At 40.2% G+C, this 23,111-nt stretch overlaps 1 protein-coding gene across 2 annotated transcripts; it reads right to left on the bottom strand.

Annotated features, from left to right (window-relative positions):
- Positions 1 to 5,007: 5,007 nt before the first annotated feature.
- On the bottom strand, positions 5,008 to 21,682 carry MTFR2 (mitochondrial fission regulator 2). 2 transcript variants are annotated; one of them, XM_065888972.1, is made up of 7 exons: positions 20,623 to 20,685; positions 16,390 to 16,494; positions 15,817 to 15,929; positions 14,289 to 14,524; positions 12,457 to 12,814; positions 7,170 to 7,344; positions 5,008 to 5,043 (listed from the first exon to the last, which is right to left on the bottom strand). In XM_065888972.1, exons 1-7 carry the CDS (start codon positions 20,683 to 20,685, stop codon positions 5,008 to 5,010), a joined length of 1,086 nt encoding a protein of 361 aa, XP_065745044.1. The 2 variants fall into 2 exon arrangements, with proteins under 2 accessions (XP_065745044.1, XP_065745045.1); XM_065888973.1 differs by lacking the exon at positions 5,008 to 5,043 and adding an exon at positions 21,361 to 21,682 and having other exon boundaries at positions 7,054 to 7,344; positions 20,623 to 20,735.
- Positions 21,683 to 23,111: the final 1,429 nt, after the last annotated feature.

Genomic DNA, 23,111 nt, shown 5'->3' with positions numbered 1-23,111 from the left:
TCCGCCTCAGTTATTCTGCTATTGATTCCTTCTAGAGAATTTTAAATTTCATTTATTGTGTTGTTCAACATTGTTTGTTTGCTCTTTAGTTCTTCTAGGTCCTTGTTAAATGTTTCTTGTATTTTCTCCATTCTGTTTCCAAGATTTCAGATCATCTTTATCGTTACTCTGAATTCTTTTTCAGGTAGACTGCCTATTTCCTCTTCATTTGTTTGGTCCGGTGGGTTTTTGCCTTGCTCCTTCTTCTGCTGTGTGTTTTTCTGTCTTCTCATTTTGCTTAACTTACTGTGTTTGGGGTCTCCTTTTTGCAGGCTGCAGGTTCATAGTTCCCGTTGTTTTTGGTGTCTGCCCCCAGTGGCTAAGGTTGGTTCAGTGGGTTGTGTAGGCTTCCTGGTGGAGGGGACTAGTGCCCATGTTCTGGTGGATGAGGCTGGATCTTGTCTTTCTGGCAGGCAGGACTGCCTCCAGTGGTGTGCTTTGGGGTGTCTGTGACCTTATTATGATTTTAGGCAGCCTCTCTGCTAATGGGTGGGGTTGTGTTCCTGTCTTGCTAGTTGTTTGGCATAGTGTGTCCAGCACTGTAACTTGCTGGTCATTGAGCGGAGCTGGGTCTTAGCATTGAGATGGAGATCTCTGGGAGAGCTTTCGCCATTTGATATTATGTGGCCATTTGATATTATGTGGAGCTGGGAGGTCTCTGGTGGACCAATGTCCTGAACTCAGCTCTCCCACATCAGAGGCAGAGGCCTGAAACCCTGCCGAAGCACCAAAACCCTATCAGCCACACACAATGTGTTCTTTTAAGAGCACGCTTAAGTAACATCATGATTGTGTGCGGTACAACTTTACTTTCAAACTGAGAGCTGCAGTGGATGGGATTTTTGCCTTCCCCTGATGGTTTAAAGTTACAATTTTTGTTTTTGGAAACCCCACCACTTTCTTATTTCTATTATTATTTTTGCAAGAAAAGTATAAAGAGAGTTGGAATGGAGGTGAGATTTGTGATCAGGAAAGCCCTGGATGCCCTCCTTCTCCATCTTCTGCCTCTCTCTCTGATTAGTTCCTATCCAGCAGTAGATTGAAGCAGGAGATGATTCTCCATTTCAATTGAGCTATGATTATGTCTCTTTTTACCCAAGCAAGTAAGTCATAGAATGTTAATATCACACATTGGACCCCAGGGCACACCCTGCTTGGCCTCTTCATTTTACAGTTGAGGAGCTTGGGGTCCAAAGAAGTAATAACTCAGTTCTCCCAGCACATTTCCAGCACTTCTTCCATTGGTTCCCAATGCCACACAATGAGATAACTGTTTAATGCTTCTGAGTCCTTGGAAACATTAGTAATTGCCATGAAGAGAAAAGGACAAAGCTGTGAAAGACCAACCATAGGTTACCCACACAGAAACCCTGGGGTGGGGGTTTTGAAGGGGGATATTTGGAGACAGAAAGGCATTCTCACCTCTTTCGTCCCCAATTTTTAAACTGCAAAAATTTTAAAGAAAATAAGTATAAGAACTAGCCTGGGAGAAGGACGACAGGGTAATGGGTTCTGGTAATTCTGGACAGTCAATACTACTGAAGGCTAATGGCAGTGGAAGGCAGGCTGGGCCCTGCAACATTTTTGGAACCCATGTCTTCTGTGGATGGCTAATCTTCTAATGGACTGTGATGCACCACTATGATAAACCTCTTGTGGAAATGCCCTTGGCTGAAGGATGCCTTGCTCAAGGTCATGCCCCACTCCTCAATGTTTGGTCAATGTAAAGACATAAAGACCCAGCACCCTCAGAGCAATGGGAGACTACTATGAGGGCTACCCCAGCTTCAGAGCACCCTCCAGGGTGTGCTGAGGCCCTTGCCGAGGCTGCATTACAGCCCAACTTCTCCCTCACCCAATCCTGCTTCCTTCCCTTGCAGGGGTGTGATCCTGAGAACACACCCAGATAGACTTCCTCACATTAATCACCATCTCACAGTCTACCACCCAGAGGACCCAACCTGCAGTAGCCCTTTTCCAACATAAAAATTTCACACCTCATTCCCACTGACCTGTTTTTCATTTTGTTTTATTGATTTTCAATTTATAAGAAACGCAACTGCATATGTAACCTCTCTAGTCTAAGGAGAGTCTGTGCTTAATATCCAGCAAAACACATTTAAAAGTCTTCTTTCCCCATTGCTCTCATCTAAATCATCCTCCAAGTAATTCTCTCCCAATCCAATTTTTATGTAAATTTCATAATTAAAGCACAAATGCATTCTCATTGTAAAAGCAAAGTCTTTTGATACTCCATCCCCATAACAGTCCCATGCCAATATTTTCAATTTACGGGTGCCCTCCAGATGCTGCTACATCCTCCTAGGAAGTCCCATCTCCCCTCCCTGCCTTGACAATCACTGCTATCATCTGCACATCTCAACCAGTCAAGATTTTAAACAGCTTTAACTTCCTGTGGTCTATATTACAAAACCAGTATTTTTTCCAATTTAAAATAGTGTTAGAATGTTTTGTCAAATGCCCTGATTCTTTTCTAGGGATTAACTAGCAGCCAATCAAGAAAGAGAATGCAAGTTAGTTTAAGGCGTCCAAGGAAAAGGGAGGAGAGAGGAGGGACTCTTCTAGGGCAAGTGGGAGGATTAACGCTTTAGAGTCAGGAAAAGAAGTTGGCGTTTATATACCTTGTAAGAACAGAAAGTGTCAGCACTCACTATATGTTCAGACAAGTTTAAAATAGAATAAAATGTTATAAATAACACTTAGGTATTAGATAATTTACAGATAGATTCATAATGAAAGCCTAAACCCTCACGAACTCTACAGTCAACATTAAGTCACCAGGAGCCCAAGTGTAGGCTATTCAGAAGGCCTCCCGAAGGGGAATTTCAGGGCATGGTCTCGTGTCCCCCAGGACATCGGAAGTGAGACTTCTAAATAGAGGAGAATCTAAAGTCAACTCAATCTTGATGCATCGTGGTGCTGACATGTGCTTTGGGCAAGCAGGAAATTCATTCTGAAGTAAAACAGAAAAGCCCCCCCAAAAAACTAACTTGAGGTTTCTTAAGAAATGGACTTCACTCAGCAGAAAATGGTATCTTCCAAAGGTTTCTGCTGGCTGTTGGGGAGGGGTTGTTCCTTAAACATTTCTAAATAAGGAAACTATAAAACTGAAAATGCAAGACTACCCTGGGGGATAAAAAGCAGTTATTTCAGAGGAAGAGGACTCTAATTACAAGGACAAGAGAGAAGAAAAGGCAGGGTGGGAGCAATGTCTAGGAGGGGCAGGAACAACAGCAAGAACAAACTACTGACACAGGATAAGAAGTATCAGAAAACTACACAGGAGTAACAGGCAGGTATGGAAGTCACACTGCTGTACTTGCTGTATCATCATGAATGCTTCTGGCTGCAAGTAATAGAAAACCCACAACGCATATTTTTTTATTTCTCCTTCTCATGTAACAAGAAGTGTGGAGATGGCTCTTGCTGGTGTTAGTTCAGCAGCTCAGTGATGTCAGGGTTTACATCTCTGTGATTCAAGCCCGTTCCTCATGGCTATAAGATGGATGCTGCACAGCCACCCCTAACTGGAAGGTGCCAGGAGAATGGCGTCGGAAATAGGGGTTACCAGGCAGCCAACTCTCTACCACAATAACACGAAACCTGTGAGCAAACTGGGCTCTTCCGAAAGGGGAGAGCCTGTAAAATGGGTGGGTGCTGAGTTCCTCCAAATGGAACCTAAGCTCCATTTCTAGAGAAACATGTAAATTCCCACACCACATTAGTATTGGCAGAAGGACAAAACACCTATTCCAAACTTTTGTGTGTTTCATTGCATTGACCAAGAAACTAACTACAGAACCCTCTTTCCAAAAAAAGTTCAGAAGTTCTAAATGTAGTGAGGAGAGAACGTGAATTGGAACTGCTATAAAACACAAACAAGTTCAAAAAATCGTATTTATTTACAAAGGAACAGAGGAAATAAAGTGGTAAGCGTACATATTTACATAGCAAGTGTAGGCAAAACTTATCAAGAAGATTCTTTAAATACTTCTACAATCTAGCATTTAACGGTCAAAATCAGCTTCTAATTCTTTTATCACCTCAGGAAGATTTTTCAGGAGGTTCAATCTATGATTCAAAGTATGACTATCTTAATGAACAAATTATAATTTTATATTCTTTGAAAATCTCCAAGTTGCTGGAGGCCAAGTGAACCAGATCACTACCAATTTTTTTTTTTTTTTTGGCGGTACGCAGGCCTCTCACCATTGCGGCCCCTCCCGCTGCGGAGCACAGGCTCCGGACGTGCAGGCCCAGCGGCCACAGCCCACGGGCCCAGCCGCTCCGCAGCATGTGGGATCCTCCCAGACTGGGGCACGAACCCGCATCCCCTGCATCGGCAGACAGACTTCCAACCACTGCGCCACCAGGGAAGCCCCGATCACTACCAATTTTTAAAAGATTCAAAGGCTCTTAAGTTAGAAAGTCATAACTGCTTTAAGAAATTGTTTTTAAAAATCCAAATGTACTATCATCTGTTGAGTAGTACAATACAGACTTAGTTTACATTTTCTTAATCCATTAAGTGGCATCGGTCACCTTATAATGAGACCTTACTGTTCTCTAATGAGAAACATTAAATCATTTACTATTTAGCTCTTAGGAGAATCACTCAAAGTATACATTCAGCTTTTAATAACATTAACATACATGGGAAAAAAAAAAAGATCCATTTCCCTAACTACCATCAGTAGCCAGTTAACTGCTGGATCTTCTAAAACCAGAGACAGGTATTCTTAAGAGTCAAGATCCTTCAGACCTTTGCACTAATATACCTCAGTGTATAGACTACATTTAACTTTCTTAACAGGAGGTGAGATCCTTTCACATGTAGGGATAAGTATGCTGGCATACTTCTGCAATCCTGCCTTGTAGGTGCAGACACAAGCCCTGTAGCTCGTGGCTTGGGCTATACCTGCTGTGTTTGTCAGTTCTTCCTTTAGTTCAATGTCCTTCTGACTGTGAAATATGGTGCCCAAACTGAAATGAAGCAAATATTTAACACAGAAACTATTCTGATGTTAAAAAAAAGAATGGCAACACAAACACCAAATAACCCTTTGAGGCTTAACTCATTCAACAGTAAGTAATTGTTTAAGAGCGGGTTACATGTCAGGCACTGTGCTCAGTCAGGGCTGAGGACATGAAAGTGAGCAGGACAGTCAAGCTGCACAGACTGAGCTCTCCGTAGACTACAGTTTGAGTCTCTATGTGCCCATCCCTAAGCAAGGTGCTATAAAATTTACAAAAAGAGATGGCTCTTTCTCTAAGATGCTTGCAGTTGGCTGGAAAGAAAATGTGAAAAGAACAGTGAACAGTGTAAGACAAACCAGTAATACCTCCTTGATCCACTATCACTGGGAAACTATGTGTTCCACCTAAGTGAATTTCTGAGATAACTGAAGGTTTTCAAATATCCTAGAATTTTAATAAACCAAGTTCTATTCATTGCTCTGCCACTTAGATGTCAGATGTCAGGTGCAGATCACTTAACCACTTTCACGCTCATTTTCCTCATGTGCAAAAGAGGGAATATTGGCAACCCAAGGACCATCAACGGATCATTGGATTGACAAGATGTGGTACACACACACACACACACACACACACACACACACACACACACACACCAGAATATTACTTAGCCATAAAAAAGAATGAGATATTGCCATTTGCAGCAACATGGATGGACCTATAGCATATTATGCCTAGCAAAATAAGCCAGACAGAGAAACACAAATACTGTATGATGTCACTTATATGTGGAATCTAAAAACAAAACAAAACAAAAAGAATGTATATGCAAGACAGAAGCAGACTCACAGATATAGAAAACAAACTTGTGGTTACCAAAGGAGAGGGGGAAGTGGGGAGGGACAAATAGGGGTATGGGATTAACAAACTATTATATATAAAATAGATAAGCAACAAGGATATACTGTATAGCACAGGGAATTACAGCCACTATCTTGTAATAACCTATAATAGAGTATAAACTGCAAAAGTACTGAATCACTATGGTGTACACCTGAAACTAATACAATACTGTAAATCAGCTATACTTCGATAGAAAAAAATATTGCTGCAAAGGTCAAATGAGATGAGTAAATAAAGTACTTTGCCAGTTACAAATTTCTATGCAAATGTTGAACACTTAGACACATTTGTAATTTTAATTGTAACAGTTCTAAAGTAAACTATATACTTTTTTGCCTTCTTAGAGTTAAAAATATAATCTTCTGAGTCAACATGATAAGCATCAGCTATTGTACAGGCACAACGGTAACTGAGAAACCACACACGCACTGAAACTGAGTAGAACGATTTTCCCCTGCTCTGTTGTGCTCTTTGAGTTGCCATCTGCTTTTTAGTTTTTCCATCTCCTTTGCTGTCTGACTGATGTCCGCCACTCTAAAGCCACCCACTGGACTTTATATACTGTCCATCTTTCACTCTCCTCTCATTCCTAAGGCTTATTCTTATTTACTACCTCAACTAGTTTATGAGATGGAAAACCACCCCCCCAAATTTGGATTGTATCTAAACCAAAGAAAAGACGCTTCAAGAAAGAAGAAATCTTAAGGGTTAAGGGTTGAAATATATTATGAGTTTTTTTAAGTATCCAATGAGCATGATCATTGAAGTAATTATGACCTCATCTGCTTTGTTAAAAGCACAGTTAATGTCCTATTTATCTAAATAATCCAATCTTCATATTTGACTGGAAAAAATATTGGGAATATTCACATTTAAATATGGTTAGGTTGAATCTATCACACCATTTTTCTCTGGTCCTCTCAAAGTTTCAGACACCCAGTTCATACTGCAGACAGCAATGTCAAGTTATCACGTGCCCAGGATAAACCATTATAAACTTATGCTCAAGTACTTTTCAAATCAAGTGTCTCACCTCAAAAAAACTTCATAGTATGCTAAAAGCTAAAAATGAACGTGAAAGTCAACACAAACAGAAACATTAGCAGCACACAGCATCAACAATTTTAAGCCCATTCTGCATAATTACTTACTTCAAGGAACTTGAAGGCAAAGATACATCATGAACAATACGCATTAGAAAAACTGAAGATTTAAACTTATAATCTCACCCTTGAAGTTTCTGGACTAGAAAATGGAGAACACTCCCAGGAATTATTTTCTTTCTCAAAGGAATCTTCTTCTTGGAATGCAAATTTCTGCTTAAGTGCATGGGATATTAAAGACACTGGATCCCAAGGTGAGTCTTGTCTTTTCCTTTTATGAATGGGTCTGCCCCCAGGGGACCTTTAAAAAAAATGGAATAAATTAAAACTTTGTGTAATTTAAGTTCCTTATTGACAAACACAGCAGAAATATAAGCATAATATATTACAATCTTCAAGAGATTGGAATGTTTTGCCTTGTAAAAAAACAAATCTGGAGGGCACAATGGATTAGTAATCAGAAAGCTGAGAGCCCATGTGAGGCTCTACCACAATCCGTTGCAACCTGGGATTTATCAAATATCATCTTTACTTTTTATTTTCTAATTTTCCAGTCGATAGAAAAATTTAAAGAAATATTTAAGAACTTTTAAAAGGACTATGGAGTTCAAGAAAAGAAAAACATCAGGCTAACTGTTCATTCATTCATTCAATCTTAATGCCCCCTATTTTACCAGGCTCTATGTTACGCTTCAGGGGTAGAGCAGTATCCTACTTCCACAGAACACTCTGGTGGCAGGACAGTGTTACACCAAAACAAGTAAGCAAGAACATTTTGGACAGCAATTATCCAGTGCTGTGGATCAAATAAAAGAGGGAAATGTGATAGTGGCTAGGATGAAAGCACTTTCAATGAGATGATGAGGAAAAGCCTCTTAAAGGAGGTGACATTCTCTTTAAGGAAATGACAGTCAATTTTAGTGTAAACATCCAGTGGATGCATCGCAAGGAGGTTGGCACCTGTGAGAAAAGAAAAAAGAAAAACAGGTACAGCTGGAGTGCAGTTAAGTAAGATGGGAAGTAGGACGTGAGGTCAGAGAGATAAGGGCTGAATCCTAGAGAGACTTCCAAGCCACAGCAAGGTGTCAAGATTTCATTCTAAGCGCAATGGAAAACCACCAAAGGATTTTAAGCAGGGGAATGGTATGATCTGACTTCAATTTTTAAAGGTCACTCTGGTTACTATATGAAGAACAGATAAGGAGGCAAGAATGAAAAGAGAGACCAGGTTGGAGGCAACTGCAAAAGTCCAAGCTATATAAGATAGAGGCAAGGGGCTTCCCTGGTGGCGCGGTGGTTGAGAGTCCGCCTGCCGATGCAGGGGACACGGGTTTGTGCCCTGGTCCGGGAGGATCCCACATGCCGCGGAGCGGCTGGGTCCGTGAGCCGTGGCCACTGAGCCTGCACATCCAGAGCCTGTGCTCCGCAGCGGGAGAGGCCACAACAGTGAGAGGCCCACGTACCGCAAAAAAAAAAGATAGTGGCAGGACTTCCATGGTGGTCCAGTGGTTAAGACTTCACCTTCCAATGCAAGAGGTGTGGGTTCAATCCCTGGTCAGGGAGCTAAAATCCCACATGCCTCCTGGTCAATATACCAAATATAAAACAGAAGCAATATTGTAACAAATTCAATAAAGACTTAAAAAATAAAAGGTCCACATCAAAAAAAAAAAAAGATAGTGGTTTAGATTGAAAGGTGGCAGTGAGGACCACTGAGGGTACATAAATTTGAGCTGTATGCTGATGGAAAGGATGTGGGATAGAAAGGAAATGAAAAAACAGGATGATTTCCAGATGTCTGGACTGAGGGTGATATTGTTGCCATTTGCTGAGAAGCAAAAGACTTGGGGGAAGAACAAGTTTTCAAGGTAGAGGACGGAACAGGTAAGAAGGAAGAGTTCTGTTTTGGACATGTGAAGCATGAGGTACCTGTGAGACAGGCAAATGAAGATGTGAAGTAGGCATAGGGCTCAGAGGAGAGGTCAGGGCTAGAAAAATAAATGTGGGCATCATTAGCATTTAGCTGGTATCTAAAGCCTAGGACTAGATGAGATCACCCAAGGAAACAATGTGGGTGGAGAGAAGAAGGGGGCTGAGGGCTGAGCCTTGAACATGCCAACATTCAGAGACCAGGCCCAGAAGAAAGAATCAGCAAAGAAATAAGAGGTGGACAATGAGGTAAGAGGAAAACCAAGCATGATTTCCTCAAGGCCAAGTGAAGAAAGTGTTCCAAGGAGGCGGGAACTGAGGACTGTATCAAACGCTGCTGAGAGGTCAAGTAAGAAGAGCAATGAGAATTGACCACTGGATTTAGCAACATGGAGTCACTGGAGACCTTGAAAGAACAGTTTTCAATGGAGTGATGGGAACAGACACCATATTACAGTGACTAGAAGGCAGTGAGAAATGGAAACAAACTATAAACAACAACAAGAATTTATACCAGAAAGGGAACAGAGAAACTATAATAGCTGAGGGTATACATGTTTTGAAGATGGGAAATGCTCAAGCGTGAAGAGAAGAATAAAGATGGAAAATTTGATGGCGCAGAAGACAGAAGAGAGAATTTTAAGTGAAATGCTTAGAGAGAAGGGGAACCAGCGACCAAGGGCAGAGCATGGACATGATCAAGGATGCTTCATTTGCAATAACAAGATGGAAGGCAGAGAACATGGGTAGTAAATTTGTAAATGTAAAGATGTGGGAAGTCTCGTCGGATTTAGCAATAACGTATGAAACAAGATCAGTTGTTAGAAAAATGAGAGAATAGAGGGGTGGAGGGTGGAGTCTACTGGCGTTTCAGTCATTTCTCCAGTGATGGTAACAGCCACAGAGTCACCATTTTACACTGACTGTGCCCGACGATACCAGTAAGAGATCTAGTTGGGACTAAACGGGTACCTACAACCTTAAGATTTTTCTCTGTACTAGCTGCCTCATACAAGGATCAATCATAACCTCACTGATAATGAAATGACTTATCTGTCCTAACACTATTACATAGAAAATACATTTATTTTCTATGCAAAACTTCATTGAGGAATTTCCAGGTGAACATATCAGATCTCTGTGAAAGCCTACTAAAATGACAGCAAAGAAATGAAAAAGATGTACACCCACAAAGACAAAAAGATTACGAGAGGAGAGAGTAGATAAGAATTGCAGCAAAATGTTGAAAGCTGGAAAGCTGATGACAGTGAAGAGAATGGGAGGTAAGCTGCCTTCCTGAAAACAGACGGATTGAGGAAAAGTCCACATATGGAATGATACGCTCCTCCCTTGCCCTTTCCCCACTCAACTCTCAAACTACCTAGCTTGCACCACCTGTGTAATCCCCAACTCTTCTGACCAAGAAGAATGAAGAACTTTCTAGAAAAACTCTCTAGTTCCAAAGAAAAGACATACAGCTACTGAAATATGGGATCTGGCTAACAAAATGGCAAGGTCCTCTCCTCAGTCACTAAATTGTGAAGCCCACCAGCTGGCAATCCTACCTCACACAAAGAAACTTCAATCAGCTTTTCCATACCTCACTTTTAAACATAAATGCATAGCTGCAAATCACCAGATACTTAAATAAGGCTCCAAAACTATAAATGGAGACCAAAATCAATAAGAGGAAAAGGAACTCAGGAAAAATGAACATAATTCAAGAGCAAAAGAAAACTTAGAATTAAACTGTAGTTAATATTTTCAGTAGCATAAGACACACAAAAGCAAGAAGACATAAAAAAGGAGCACTCAAAGAAAAAGAAATGGGTCTCGCAAATTAAAAATATGATGATGGGGGAAATTCCCTGGCAGTCCAGTGGTTAGAACTCCACACTTTCAGTGCCGAGGGCTTGGTTCAATCCCTGGTCAGGGAACTAGAATCTCACAAGCTGCACAGTTCCCCACACCCCACCCCACACCCCCAAAAAACAAGTGATGACAGGAAAAACAATAGAAGAGTTAGAATTTTCTCAAAAAGTACAATAAAAAAAAGCAAAGAGAAGAAAACAGTAAAGGAAAGATATGAAGATAAGAGAAATAATTCTGGCATTCAAACTTCTAATAGGCTTTCCAAGAAAAGAGAACAGAAGGAAAGAATAGGAGAAAATTATCAGAGAAATATTATAAGAAATTTCCAAAAATAAAGGACATAAAACTCTAAACTGATTGAGTTCAATCAATAAGTGAACTCAGCATAAGGAACTTAAAAAGAAGTAAATGCTCAGCATAAGAAACTTAAAAAGAACTCTCCAGGGCACATCACCATGAAATTTAAGAACACCAGGACCAAAGAGAAGATCTTAAATGCTTCAAGAATGAAGAAACAGGGGCTTCCCTGGTGGCGCAGTGGTTGAGAGTCCACCTGCTGATGCAGGGGACACGGGTTTGTGCCCCGGTCCGGGAATATCCCACATGCTGTGGAGCAGCTGGGCCCATAAGCCATGGCCACTGAGCCTGTGTGTCCGGAGTCTGTGCTCCGCAATGGGAGAGGCCACAACAGTGAGAGGCCTGCATACCACAAGAAAAAAAAAAAAAAAAGAATGAAGAAACAGGTTTCATACATGGCATCAGGAATCAAAACGACATTAACCTCTCAACAGGAACACTGAGAGCTAGAAACCGATGGAAAAATGTCTTCAAAATTCTGAGGAAAAATGATTTTCTGTCAATTATATACCCAGCCAAATAGCAATTAAGTGTGAGAATAAAAGAAAAAGAAATTCAGATATACAAGGTCTTAAATCTACCTTTCATGCACTCCTCAGGAAGCTGCAGGAAGAAAATATGACACCCAGGAAATGGGTGATGCGACACAGGACAAAGAGAATGCCCATGATGACGAAGGAAATCCTTAGGATGACAATGCAGGAAGTTTAGAGCAACAGGTGAGATTAGAACAGGACAGAGGGCTCCGTGAGGGGATTTCCGGGGTGGGGGGGATTCAAGGAGGCAATTATTAACTGCAATAAAAAATAAAATTAGTAACAAACAAAATGTAGTCATAGTATATGAAATGGCTTACCTGTGAATGTTTACTGTTATAGTAAGGATATAAATTCTGAACACGGATTTAAGGAAAGACTGTGACTTAACCATATCGGGAAGATGTAATAAGAAGTGTGTGTGCATGTGTGTTAGGGGGTAGAATGTCTAAGAGAACGTATTCCAGATTTTTAACAATTGCAAGTAAATATAACTAAAATATCAAGAAATAGCAAAAGTAGTACGTTGTTTCAAAAATATGGAGATAGGACACTAGAACAAAGAGTCACAAAAAACTGAAAATCATTCTCTCTCGAGGGGTATTTGGGGTAAAGAGGAATCAGAGAAGACTTATCTATGTTTACTTTGATAAATATAATAATTTCTTTAAACACCATTGATAAGATTTGGGTTCATTTCTCAAATTATGACAACATACCTTTCAATAGCACGTAGCTTGACCTTATTCACATCCTTCAGAACATCCAACATGTTTGGAACATCTTTATTTTTCTGGTTTTTTGAATGATGACTAAAATTGGTTTTCCTAGTATCTGGGTGCTGTTTTTTCACTTCAGTTGCTGAATTATCTGATGCACAAATATTATTAGAGGCTGTTTGCACGAGAGGAGAACATGGAGACTGTAGAGAAGAAACCTGAGGAGGCGGTGGTGGAGGAGGAGGAGAGGGAAACACTGAACTTGAAAACGAATCTGGTTCGACACTCAGTTGAGTAGTCCCTGATGATGGCATGTGTCCCAAACCACTAGGCCTGTCGTTCTTCAAGTCCAAGGAGCCTAAAGAAAATGTGGTCTGTTGAAAAACCATGCAAAATTTTCTCCAATATAACACGTAACACTAATTAGAATCAAAACAGGAACAATTCTGTAATGCTACTAAAATAATGATACTGTGGCCAGGAAGGTGAAGCAATCCCATCTGCTTAGTAATTTCTGAAAGAGTCAAGCAAACAGTAAATTCATTTTTAATCCAATTAGGATTCTCTGTGTAGGGGAAGGGGGAGAATGCATTTTAAAGAGAAAATTAAAAGTGCTTTTTTCACATACAGTCTGAATTTCATCCTCTATTTACAAAAGCCAAAACACGATCAACAACTTGTGGCTAGAAACATGCAAGCTGATATATTCACTCTAATGATGACATTGTAGAAACACCCAGGCATATATTTTCTAGGCAGGAGCCTAAGACGGGTACCAAATACTTAACTTTTTCACAACAGATTTGCTCCTAAAATCATGTGTAACACGACTGCTTTAAAAAAAGTGTATATATCATACCTCATTTATTACCCAGTAGTATATATAATATTTAATATAAATTATAAATATACAATACTATATAAGTATTATGTAATACATAAATTATATATGTGTTTATATGGATGTTTTCATATACATACAGATATTGTGTGTGTATGTATATTATTTAAAGCAAGTCACATCTCTAAAAATTTTAAAAAGAATCATCTGGAAAAAAGTATTCACCTAGATTTGGTGGAAGTATAGCAGCAATAACTTCAAACTACAAATATATATATATGAAGCCTTAAATCTACACTCTTGTCTCAAATTAATGCATCCCTCCGCTTAAATGTCCAACACTTTTCTACGGAGTTAGAAAAGCTTACAGTCAGCCCTCCATATCCTCAGGCTCTACATCTGCAGATTCAACCAACCGCAGATCAAAAATATGAATTAAAAAAACAAAAAAACTCCAGAAAAGCTCCAAAAAGCAAAACTTGATCCTCCATGCACTGACAACCATTTACAAAGCATTTCCATTATATTTATAACTACTTGCATTTTATTAGGTATTATAAGTAATCTAGAGATGATTTAAAGTATATGGGAGGATGGACAATGTGTATAGGTTATATGTAAATATGCCATTTTATATAAGGGACTTAAGCATCCTAAGATTTTGGTGTCCACAGGGGTCCTAGAACCAACACCCCACGGATGCCAAGGGACAACTGTACTTAGAAAACCGGCTTTTAAATACAAAACTACAATCTTCGGCAGCATAGCTAGCTCTTCTTTAAACCAAAGCCATCCCTGTCACTACAAATGCACCTTAATTTATTCTCAATAAACATCAGAGCTAACACATATATACACCCAACATCGTTTCATATTTAATGTCATTCATAAGATACATTAGCAGCAAACATTCTTTTCTTACTCAGAACCACACTGACTGAAATACTAAATGAGTATCATCCAACTGAAATAAAAATCCAACGTTACTCACCAGAATTTGTACTGTTTCTCAGTTCTTGCCTTCCCACAATTGCAGCAATCTGAGAGCGAAGAAAAGCTAGCTCATCTTCAAGGGCAGCTATTTTTTTAATTGCAGCTTCACTTTCAGGCCAATCACTTTTTGTTGGTTTGTTATGCCTTAGAGCAGGTGTCAATGGATCTTCAACTAGTTGCAAAGGATGGAAAGAAGCAATTTTCTCCTCTTCTTCATTTTTCCATATACTATTTCTGTAGGTGGAAGGAAAAAATGGAAAGAGAGAGAGAAGGAGGAAGAAAAATTTTCTAGAAATAAATCCTTTCGGTTAAAGAATAAAGATACCAAAACAAAACCAGAATAGCTCTCTTTACCCTATAATGGTCTCTAGACTCACTAAGGACAAACAACATCTTATGTAACTTTATATTCTCAGTACCCAGAACAAATGCTGACTTTAATAGGTGACCAATAAGCGGTCAGTGAATGAAGGAACACATCTTGCTTTCAGACTATAAACCAAAAATAATAATCCTGTCTATTAACTTCAAACACAGTACAAATTGATTTATTTAGAAATAAAGTTAATTTATTTAGAAATTCTACATATTCGGAATATAAGGTCCTACAGGAGTCCTTGTTATGTTGGGGTAAGTTTACCATATTCTAATTTTTTGAAAATTTATAAACCAATTTGATATAGAATAAATTTAGCCAGTTTTTCTGAATAACTGACCCTTTTGTACTTCAGCCTGTATCTGAATACACTAACAACTAAGTTAGTACTACCAAGCAAGAAAACATCCAAATGCTGAAATATATTTAACATCATTGCCTGGTAAACAGTAAACACTATATAAGTTTTGGCTAAATATATAAAATAAATATAGTATTTAGTATAGGAAAGAGCTTTCTCCAAAAATGAACATGGTGATTTTTATATCCTTTTAATATCATTCCTTCCTAGGCCTGGGGTGAGGATTAAATGTGCATTAAGAAAGACTAGCTAGGGGCTTCCCTGGCGGTGCAGTGGTTAAGAATCCACCTGCCAGTGCAGGGGACGTGGGTTTGAACACCGGTCTGGGAAGATCCCACATGCCGCGGAGCAACTAAGCCCGTGCGCCACAACTACCAAGTCTGCACTCTAGAGCCCATGAGCCACAACTACTGAGCCCACACGCCACATCTACTGAAGCCCACACACTCTAGAGCCCGTGCTCCACAACAAGAGAAGCCACTGCAATAAGAAGCCCTCACACCACAACGAAGAGTAGCCCCAGCTCATCGCAACTAGAGAAAGTCCGCGCACAGCAACGAAGACTCAACACAGCCAAAAATAATAAATAAAAATACATTAAAAAAAAAGAAAAAACTGGCTAAAAATGAGAAAACACCAGTCATCCCTATTAGGAAGACATTAGCAGGACACAGCGCAATACAGAGGTAGACAAATAAAAAGGCTTGATCAGTCTGAACATACTTCACCATGTGGAAGAATGCAGATTATAGCCCACACCCCACTTTCCAAGATAAGTAGAAAAATTACCGAAATCTGAGATAACTGGCTTCTTCATCATTCGTCACACACAAAACGTCAGCAAAAGATGGAACTACAGATCCACAGTTAGCTGGGTCCACAGAGTTCAAGAGTGGGATCAGCTAAAGGAAAAAAGGAAAAAGAAAGTCAGGGAGTCGGGGAAAGACACATGCCCGTGGAAACTATTTGTGTAAATTAAAAATCCACAAGAGTGAAAAGGAAAAAGGATATGTAATAGAAAAACATACACCTATTAGTGAGGAAAAAAACTGAGGAAAATAATTATTCTAAAGTCTACACATGTGGCAATATTTTCTCCCCTAGTGAATGTCATCCAACATAAAACACAAACTAGAAGAATAAAATAAGCTACTCAGTGGTTGCTTCGCATCTGCCAATCTTTGGATATAATTACTTAAAAAAATAAAGACAAAGACACACGTGAAATGACTTGCTTCCAGGATAAACTAAAGGTTTTTGGCTTGCAGGAAACATTTCTTCTTTTGTTCTACCCTATGTCCCTAGGAGTACCTGGGATAATTTTACAGATGGTACTTAAATAATGCATGTTGACTGACTTACCTCAAAATTAGGCCTGGGACAAGGTTCTAAAGGAAGAATTTTCCCAATAATACGAACAATACTCCGAGCTGATCCATAGTCTTTATTTTCCCAAATCTGCAAAACCTATTTAAACATAAAGCATTGTTTAAAAAGTAGTACTCTATTGATCATGTTTATATTGATATTATTTACGGAAAAAATGTAAAATATGCAATAACATTTATTTTTAAAAAGAAAATATAGAATGGCATACTTCTAAAGTATTTTCTTCAAAGAATTAAACTTTATTCATATCTGTCTTTAAACAAGTGGGAAGCAGGGGGATGGGAGTTAACATATACAGATTCCAGGAAGAAAGATCTTTTGAGAAAGCACCACAAATTCATTCTGTTTTATTTCTGATAATGGCCAAATATCTTGGGGAACTTTATTCAGAAAAATTGTCTCCCCTCCTCCCAGCTAAAAAATCCCATCTTTGGGCCCAATGAAAAATGGACAATTTCAATTTTTCAAGCAGTGAAGTAATACAGAGTATATTCATGTAATTTCCTTTAAAGGAGGAATAAAAAGGGGAATAAATGAAGCGGGCCCTAAACAGTTTAAGGATGCTTTACTTACTGTTGTACTGGCACAAAAAGAGACATATAGATCAATGGAGCACAACAGAGAGCCCAGAAACAAACCCACGCATGCGCAGTCAATTAATCTACGACACAGGAGGCAAGAATACACGACGGAGAAAAGCAAGTGGTGTTGGGAAAGCTGCACAGTTACATGAAAATCAATGAAGTTAGAACACTCCCTCACACCATAAGCAAAAATAAACTCAAAATGGTTTGAAGACCTAAATGTAAGACATGACACCATAAAACTAGAAGAGAACATAGGCAAAACATGCTCAGACATAAATTGTAGCAATATTTCCTTAAATCAGTCTCCTAAGGCAAAAGAAATAAAAGCAAATATAAACAAATGGGACCTAATTAAACTTAAACGCTTTTGCACAGCAAAGGAAACCATCAATAAAATGAAAAAACCTACAGAATAGGAGAAAGTATTTGCAAACTATGCAACTGACAAATGGATAATCTCCAAAATATACAAACAGCTCATACAACTCAATATCAAAATAACAAACAACCCAATCACAAAATGGGCAGAAGACCTAAATAGACATTTCTGCAAAGACATACAGATGGCCAACAGGTACAAGAAAAGATGCTCAACAGCCCTAAATATTAGGGAAATGCAAATCAAAACAACGAGGTATCACCTCATGTGGGTCAGAATGACTATCATCAAAAAGTCTACAAATAATAAATACTGGAGAGGGTGTGGGGAAAAGGGAACCCTCCTACACTGATGGTGGGAATGTAAATTGGTGCAGCCACTATGGAGAACAGTATGGAGGTTCCTTAAAAAAATACAAGTAGAGCTATCATATGATCCAGCAATATCCCACTCCTGGGGAAAACTCTAATTCAAAAAGATACATGCACCCCAATGTCCACAGCAGCACTATTTACAATAGTCAAGACATGGAAACAACCCAAGTGCCCATCAACAGATGACTGGTTGAAGAAGATGTGGCAGATATAGATATAGATATACATATACATACATACATACACACATACATACACACAACGGAATATTACTCAGCCATAAAAAAGAATAAAATATTGCCATTTGCAGCAACATGGATGGACCTAGAGAATATCATACTAAGTGAAATAAGTCAGACAGAGAAAGACAAATATTATCACTTATATGGGGACTCTAAAAAATACTACAAATGAATCTATAAACGAAACAGAGAAACAGACTCACAGAAGTAGAAAACAAACCTATGGCTGCCAAAGGGGAAAGGGAAGGGGGGTTATATTAGGAGTATGAGACTAACAGATACAAACTACTGTGTGTAAGATAGAAAAGCAACAAGAATCTACTGCATAGCACAGGGAACTATATCAATATCTTGTAATAACCTATAATGGACAATAATCTGAAATATTATATAACTGATCACTTTGCTGTACAGCTAAAACTACACAATAGTGTAAATCAGCTATATTTCAATTTTTAAAAAGAGAAAAAAAAAGAATGCTTTACTTACAGTGGAATAAATTTTCTAGTAGTCAGTTCTTAAGAAGCTAACAGAAATGAAATGTGCTTCTATAACTCAAATAATAACTTTGTTCTTTGGCTTGGAGTTTCCCCTATTAGTGTAAACTATTCCCACAGGAACCTCCCCAAAATATGACATAACGTTTGTTCTTTTGGAAGTGATTTCAACACAAAGGAGGCATTTTCTCTCTTTAAAAAGCATTAAAGGGCTTCCCTGGTGGCGCAGTGGTTGAGAGTCCGCCTGCCGATGCAGGGGACACGGGTTCGTGCCCTGGTCCGGGAAGATCCCACATGCCGCGGAGCGGCTGGGCCCGTGAGCCATGGCCGCTCAGCCTGTGCGTCTGGAGCCTGTGCTCCGCGGTGGGAGAGGCCACAACAGTAGAGGCCTGCGTACCGCAAAAAAAAAAAAAAAAAGCATTAAAAATTGGACTTTTCATTTTTCCTGAGATCCCATAAGGAAAACGAAGTTTATTATAAGCCACAGATATAGAGGTAGCATCCTATCAGCATCCTCATGGAAACATCCAGTAAGCAGATGGATACACAGTTCTAGAACTTAGGAGACAATCTGCATTAGAAAGATGGATTTGGGAATCACCAGCATACAGAATACATGCCAGGTAAAAATCGAAGCCATAGGACTAGTTGAGAAAAACTGGGGCTAGAGAGAATGATTTGAAAGTCATCAGCACATAGAATCTTCTGCACAAAGTCATGCCATTCCTCTGCTTTTAAATGGCAAGGGTTCTGAATTTATCTGATCATATCCAAGCACCCGGCTCTAACCATTAAATACTGATTCCATCAGCCAGCCTCACAACCTTCCATCAATTCTGCCAGCTCAGTTGTCATAACATACTCCATGAATTGCGTATTCATTCTCCAATCACTCTCAAAGGTCCTCTGCCACTTGGCCCTATTCTATCTATCCAACTTAATTTCCCACTATCCATTAACAAGAACACATGCTCTTTTGGGTTAAGCAGTTTTCCTTCAGATTGATGGCCTCTCTCAATTTCTTTTCACAAACTTTTCAAAAGAAGGTTGCTGATGCCACTTCCCTTCCTCAATCATTCTTCAAACTACTACAGTTCAGCTGCCACTCTCCACCTACAGAAATCCCTAAAGGCATCAATAATCTACTGATAAGCAAATCTTCAACAATCACTCAGTCTTTGTTGTCTTTAAATCTCTCCAATTCTGAAATTCAAAATGCTTCAATAACATCCAGAGACATCCTCCATTACACGTCATCAAAGTCAAATATCAAAAGAATGTCGATCACTCCAAATCTGAATCTCTTTTCTTTCCTACATTCCAGACCCATATACCCAATTATCTGCAGGACCTTTGTATTTATATATTCCAACAGCACATATGACTTATCTCCCTACTCAAAGTAGTTTCACGTATGGAACTGTCCATTTATATTAATGGCTCCATCATTTTTCAACTTTTGTTTAAAACATTTTAATTATCCTTGTCTATTCTAATTCACAACACCAAACAGCAACAATTTGCCCATTTTCTGTAAGCCCCCCTATTATTTTTGTGTCTCTCTTATATTCAGCCCTGTATTACAGTTATCTGTATACGTTTCTTATATCTCATATTATATTTTAAGCATCATGAACACAAGAACCATGTACTGCTACTCTGCATCACCTACAGAAACAAGCATATTGTGTTAGATGTCATAGCTACTCAGTAAGTAGACAAAATTTGATCTGCTTATGCTTCTCGCACCTAAGCCAACCTCTCCCCTTAATATTTATTCTGAATTTGCTGAGCTATAACTTGCCATTCTATATCCAAGTATCAAACTTAAATTACCTTAAATAAAGCCACTAGATATTTTTAAAATATTTTATCTATGAAGGTCATGTCTATCTTTTGCTTCGGTTGTATCTTTCGTTGGCATTTGACCTATCAAATAAACGGGTTCCTGATAATCTTATCCCTTTTTTAACTCAAACTATCAAAGCTATACTAAAGGAAACTCACCTTTGTTACACCTATAGAAAAGTAACAATTTTGCCTTGAGTGTTGACATATAAATCATTTCTAAAATAAGACCTCAAACAAATACAACAGGTTCATTCAAATCCATTACAAGATATTTACCTGGTTCACAGGAACACCAAAATATTCCAGCATCTCTCTTAAGATACTCAATATGAATGACATTGATGAGGCAAATACAGAAGCAAATTTAAGGAAACATTGTTTCTTGATACCTTAAGGGAAAAAAATTAGAAAACATTATTCTTGATAAATAACTGTCGCACAAAATTGTATTAAATAACTGGAAAACCCCTTTGGTTACACATTACACCATCAACTAATCTCTCTGGCCAGCATTATTTTAATTAGAGGAGAGAAAAAAAGGAACGGGGGAATGGGGAAGGGTTGATAAAAGAAACTTCAATTTATCAGTTAAGTTGCATTAAAAAGTCATAGGATTTTTTTTGAGCCTCTGAAGGGACCTGGTTAATAAATATCAATCAGCGAAATTGGAAACTTAGCAGGGAAGCCTTCAAGTTAGTTGCAACAGCGAAGCGCCCTCTCTCCGAAAGCTTTGGGCTGAGACTCTTAGAAGGGATGAGTTCAACCCATCCTTGAGAGCAGTCAGGGGGCCGACTCAAGGCTTTGACAAAAGGAACGGTAGCTCTTCCTCACTAACGTATCGGAGTACCACCCACCTCCTTGCTTATTTTAAAGAATATGAACCCCAGATAGGCGACGTGACTTAGTCACCTAACTACTAAATAACAGGCCGAGACTAGCGCCCAGTCACATCACTCGCTTTGGCCCCAAGCTCCCTCGGCGTCTCTCCTAACCCAGCATGGTCGCCTGGCTTACCTTCCTCCGAAGCCCAGCCTCTCGGCAATCACGGGAACTTCAAGCAGTCGTTAAGGAACCTTGCCGCGGAATCCGCAGAGGACTAGGCCCGGCGTGCACTCGTCCTGGTCCAAGAGCGCTCAGACGTCCATACGTGTCCGCCCGTGCGCCTCGGCTTGCCTGCCACGGGCGGTGACGACGCCTCCACTGGCCCAGGGCTTGGCACTGTAGCCCTCACTCGGCCGGGGTAACTCGGCTGGAAGCGTGGCCCTCCGCCCGTGCGCCACCGAGCCTGTCCCTTGCCTCCACAATGGGCTCACCATTTCCGGGTCCCCCGACTAAACTTAAACTCCGCGGGCCATGACCCGTGCCCGACCTCATTGGACAAGGCTGAAGATCGTTGCTTGTGACTGGTTACGTAATGACGTCAGGTTATTTACGGTTATTTAGACTGGCTACTGAGTGTCTTCCTCCTTCAAGAGGGCGGGCCTTCAGCGAGGCAGCCAATAGAAGCCTAGAGGCACAGGTGGGCGGGGCAGGCAGCGCAGGGACGATGACGCATGCTCAAGACTCGCCTTAGGTTTCCCGGGTGCTCCCATAATACCGGTGTTTACAGCCCAGAGTATGGAGCCATTATGGCCCTTGGATCAGGCCCACGATCCGGAGTTCGTGCCCCACACAGATCTTCGCAGGGAAAGTGTGTCATCCTCTACATACAGACCCGAAGTGGGGCCGCTCTCCCAAGTCCGCTTGCCGTGGAATGTCGCGATTTGTTTAATAATTCATTCGTCTATTCAGCAAACATCTATTTTATGCTTATGCGACTAGCAGATGCTAAACGCTGTCATCGAGGAATCTGCAGCATTGCAGTACTTACAATGTTCGTTCATGAAACGCTCCAGGTTATCCAGGCTGCCAATGCTGATCTGGCCTAGTCTACGATGGTAAAGTGACCACCAAGTCCTGGCAGGTGATATCCCAATTTTCAATTCTGATCTGAGGTTACTGGCTTCATAAGAAACAACGGCTACTGGGCTTCCGTGGTGGCGCAGTGGTTAAGAATCCGCCTGCCAACACAAGAGACGCGGGTTCGGTCCCACATGCCGCAGAGCAGCTAAGCCCGTGTGCCACAACTACTGAGCCCACGTGCCACAACTACTGAAGCCTATGCGCCTCGAGCCTATGCTCTGCAACAAGTCACAGCAATAAGCCCACGCACCACAACGAAGAGTAGCCCCCACTAGCCGCAACTAGAGAAAATCCCACGTGCAGCAACAAAAACCCAATGCAGCCAAGAATAAATAAAATTAATTTATTTAAAAAAAAAACAGCTACTGCTTCTAGTATTTCAGTGAGAAATGCATTGGAGTGACATATAATTTAGGATCAACTGTGTCTGCTGCTGCCCAACACAGACAAAAAATGGGAGAATTGAGACTTCCCTGGTGGCGCAGTGGTTGAGAGTCCGCCTGCCGATGCAGGGGACACGGGTTCGTGCCCCGGTCTGGGAAGATCCCACATGCCACGGAGTAGCTGGGCCCATGAGCCATGGCCGCTGAGGCTGCCCGTCCAGAGCCTGTGCTCCGCGGTGGGAGAGGCCACAACAGTGAGAGGCCTCCGTACAGCAAAAAAAAAAAAAAAGGGAGAATTTTTCAACTAATTTCTGTGTGTCCATAACATTTATTCATTAAACTAACATTGAATGTACTATGTCCCAGGCATCATTCTAAGGCACAGGGAATGTAATGAGCAAGGCAGCTGAGGTCCTTGCC

This window comes from Phocoena phocoena, chromosome 12, assembly GCF_963924675.1.
Source record: "Phocoena phocoena chromosome 12, mPhoPho1.1, whole genome shotgun sequence".
Classification (NCBI taxonomy): Eukaryota; Metazoa; Chordata; class Mammalia; order Artiodactyla; family Phocoenidae; genus Phocoena; species Phocoena phocoena.
The sequence above is the reverse complement of the archived record's forward strand: the minus strand, read 5'-3'. Positions and strand labels throughout refer to the sequence as shown.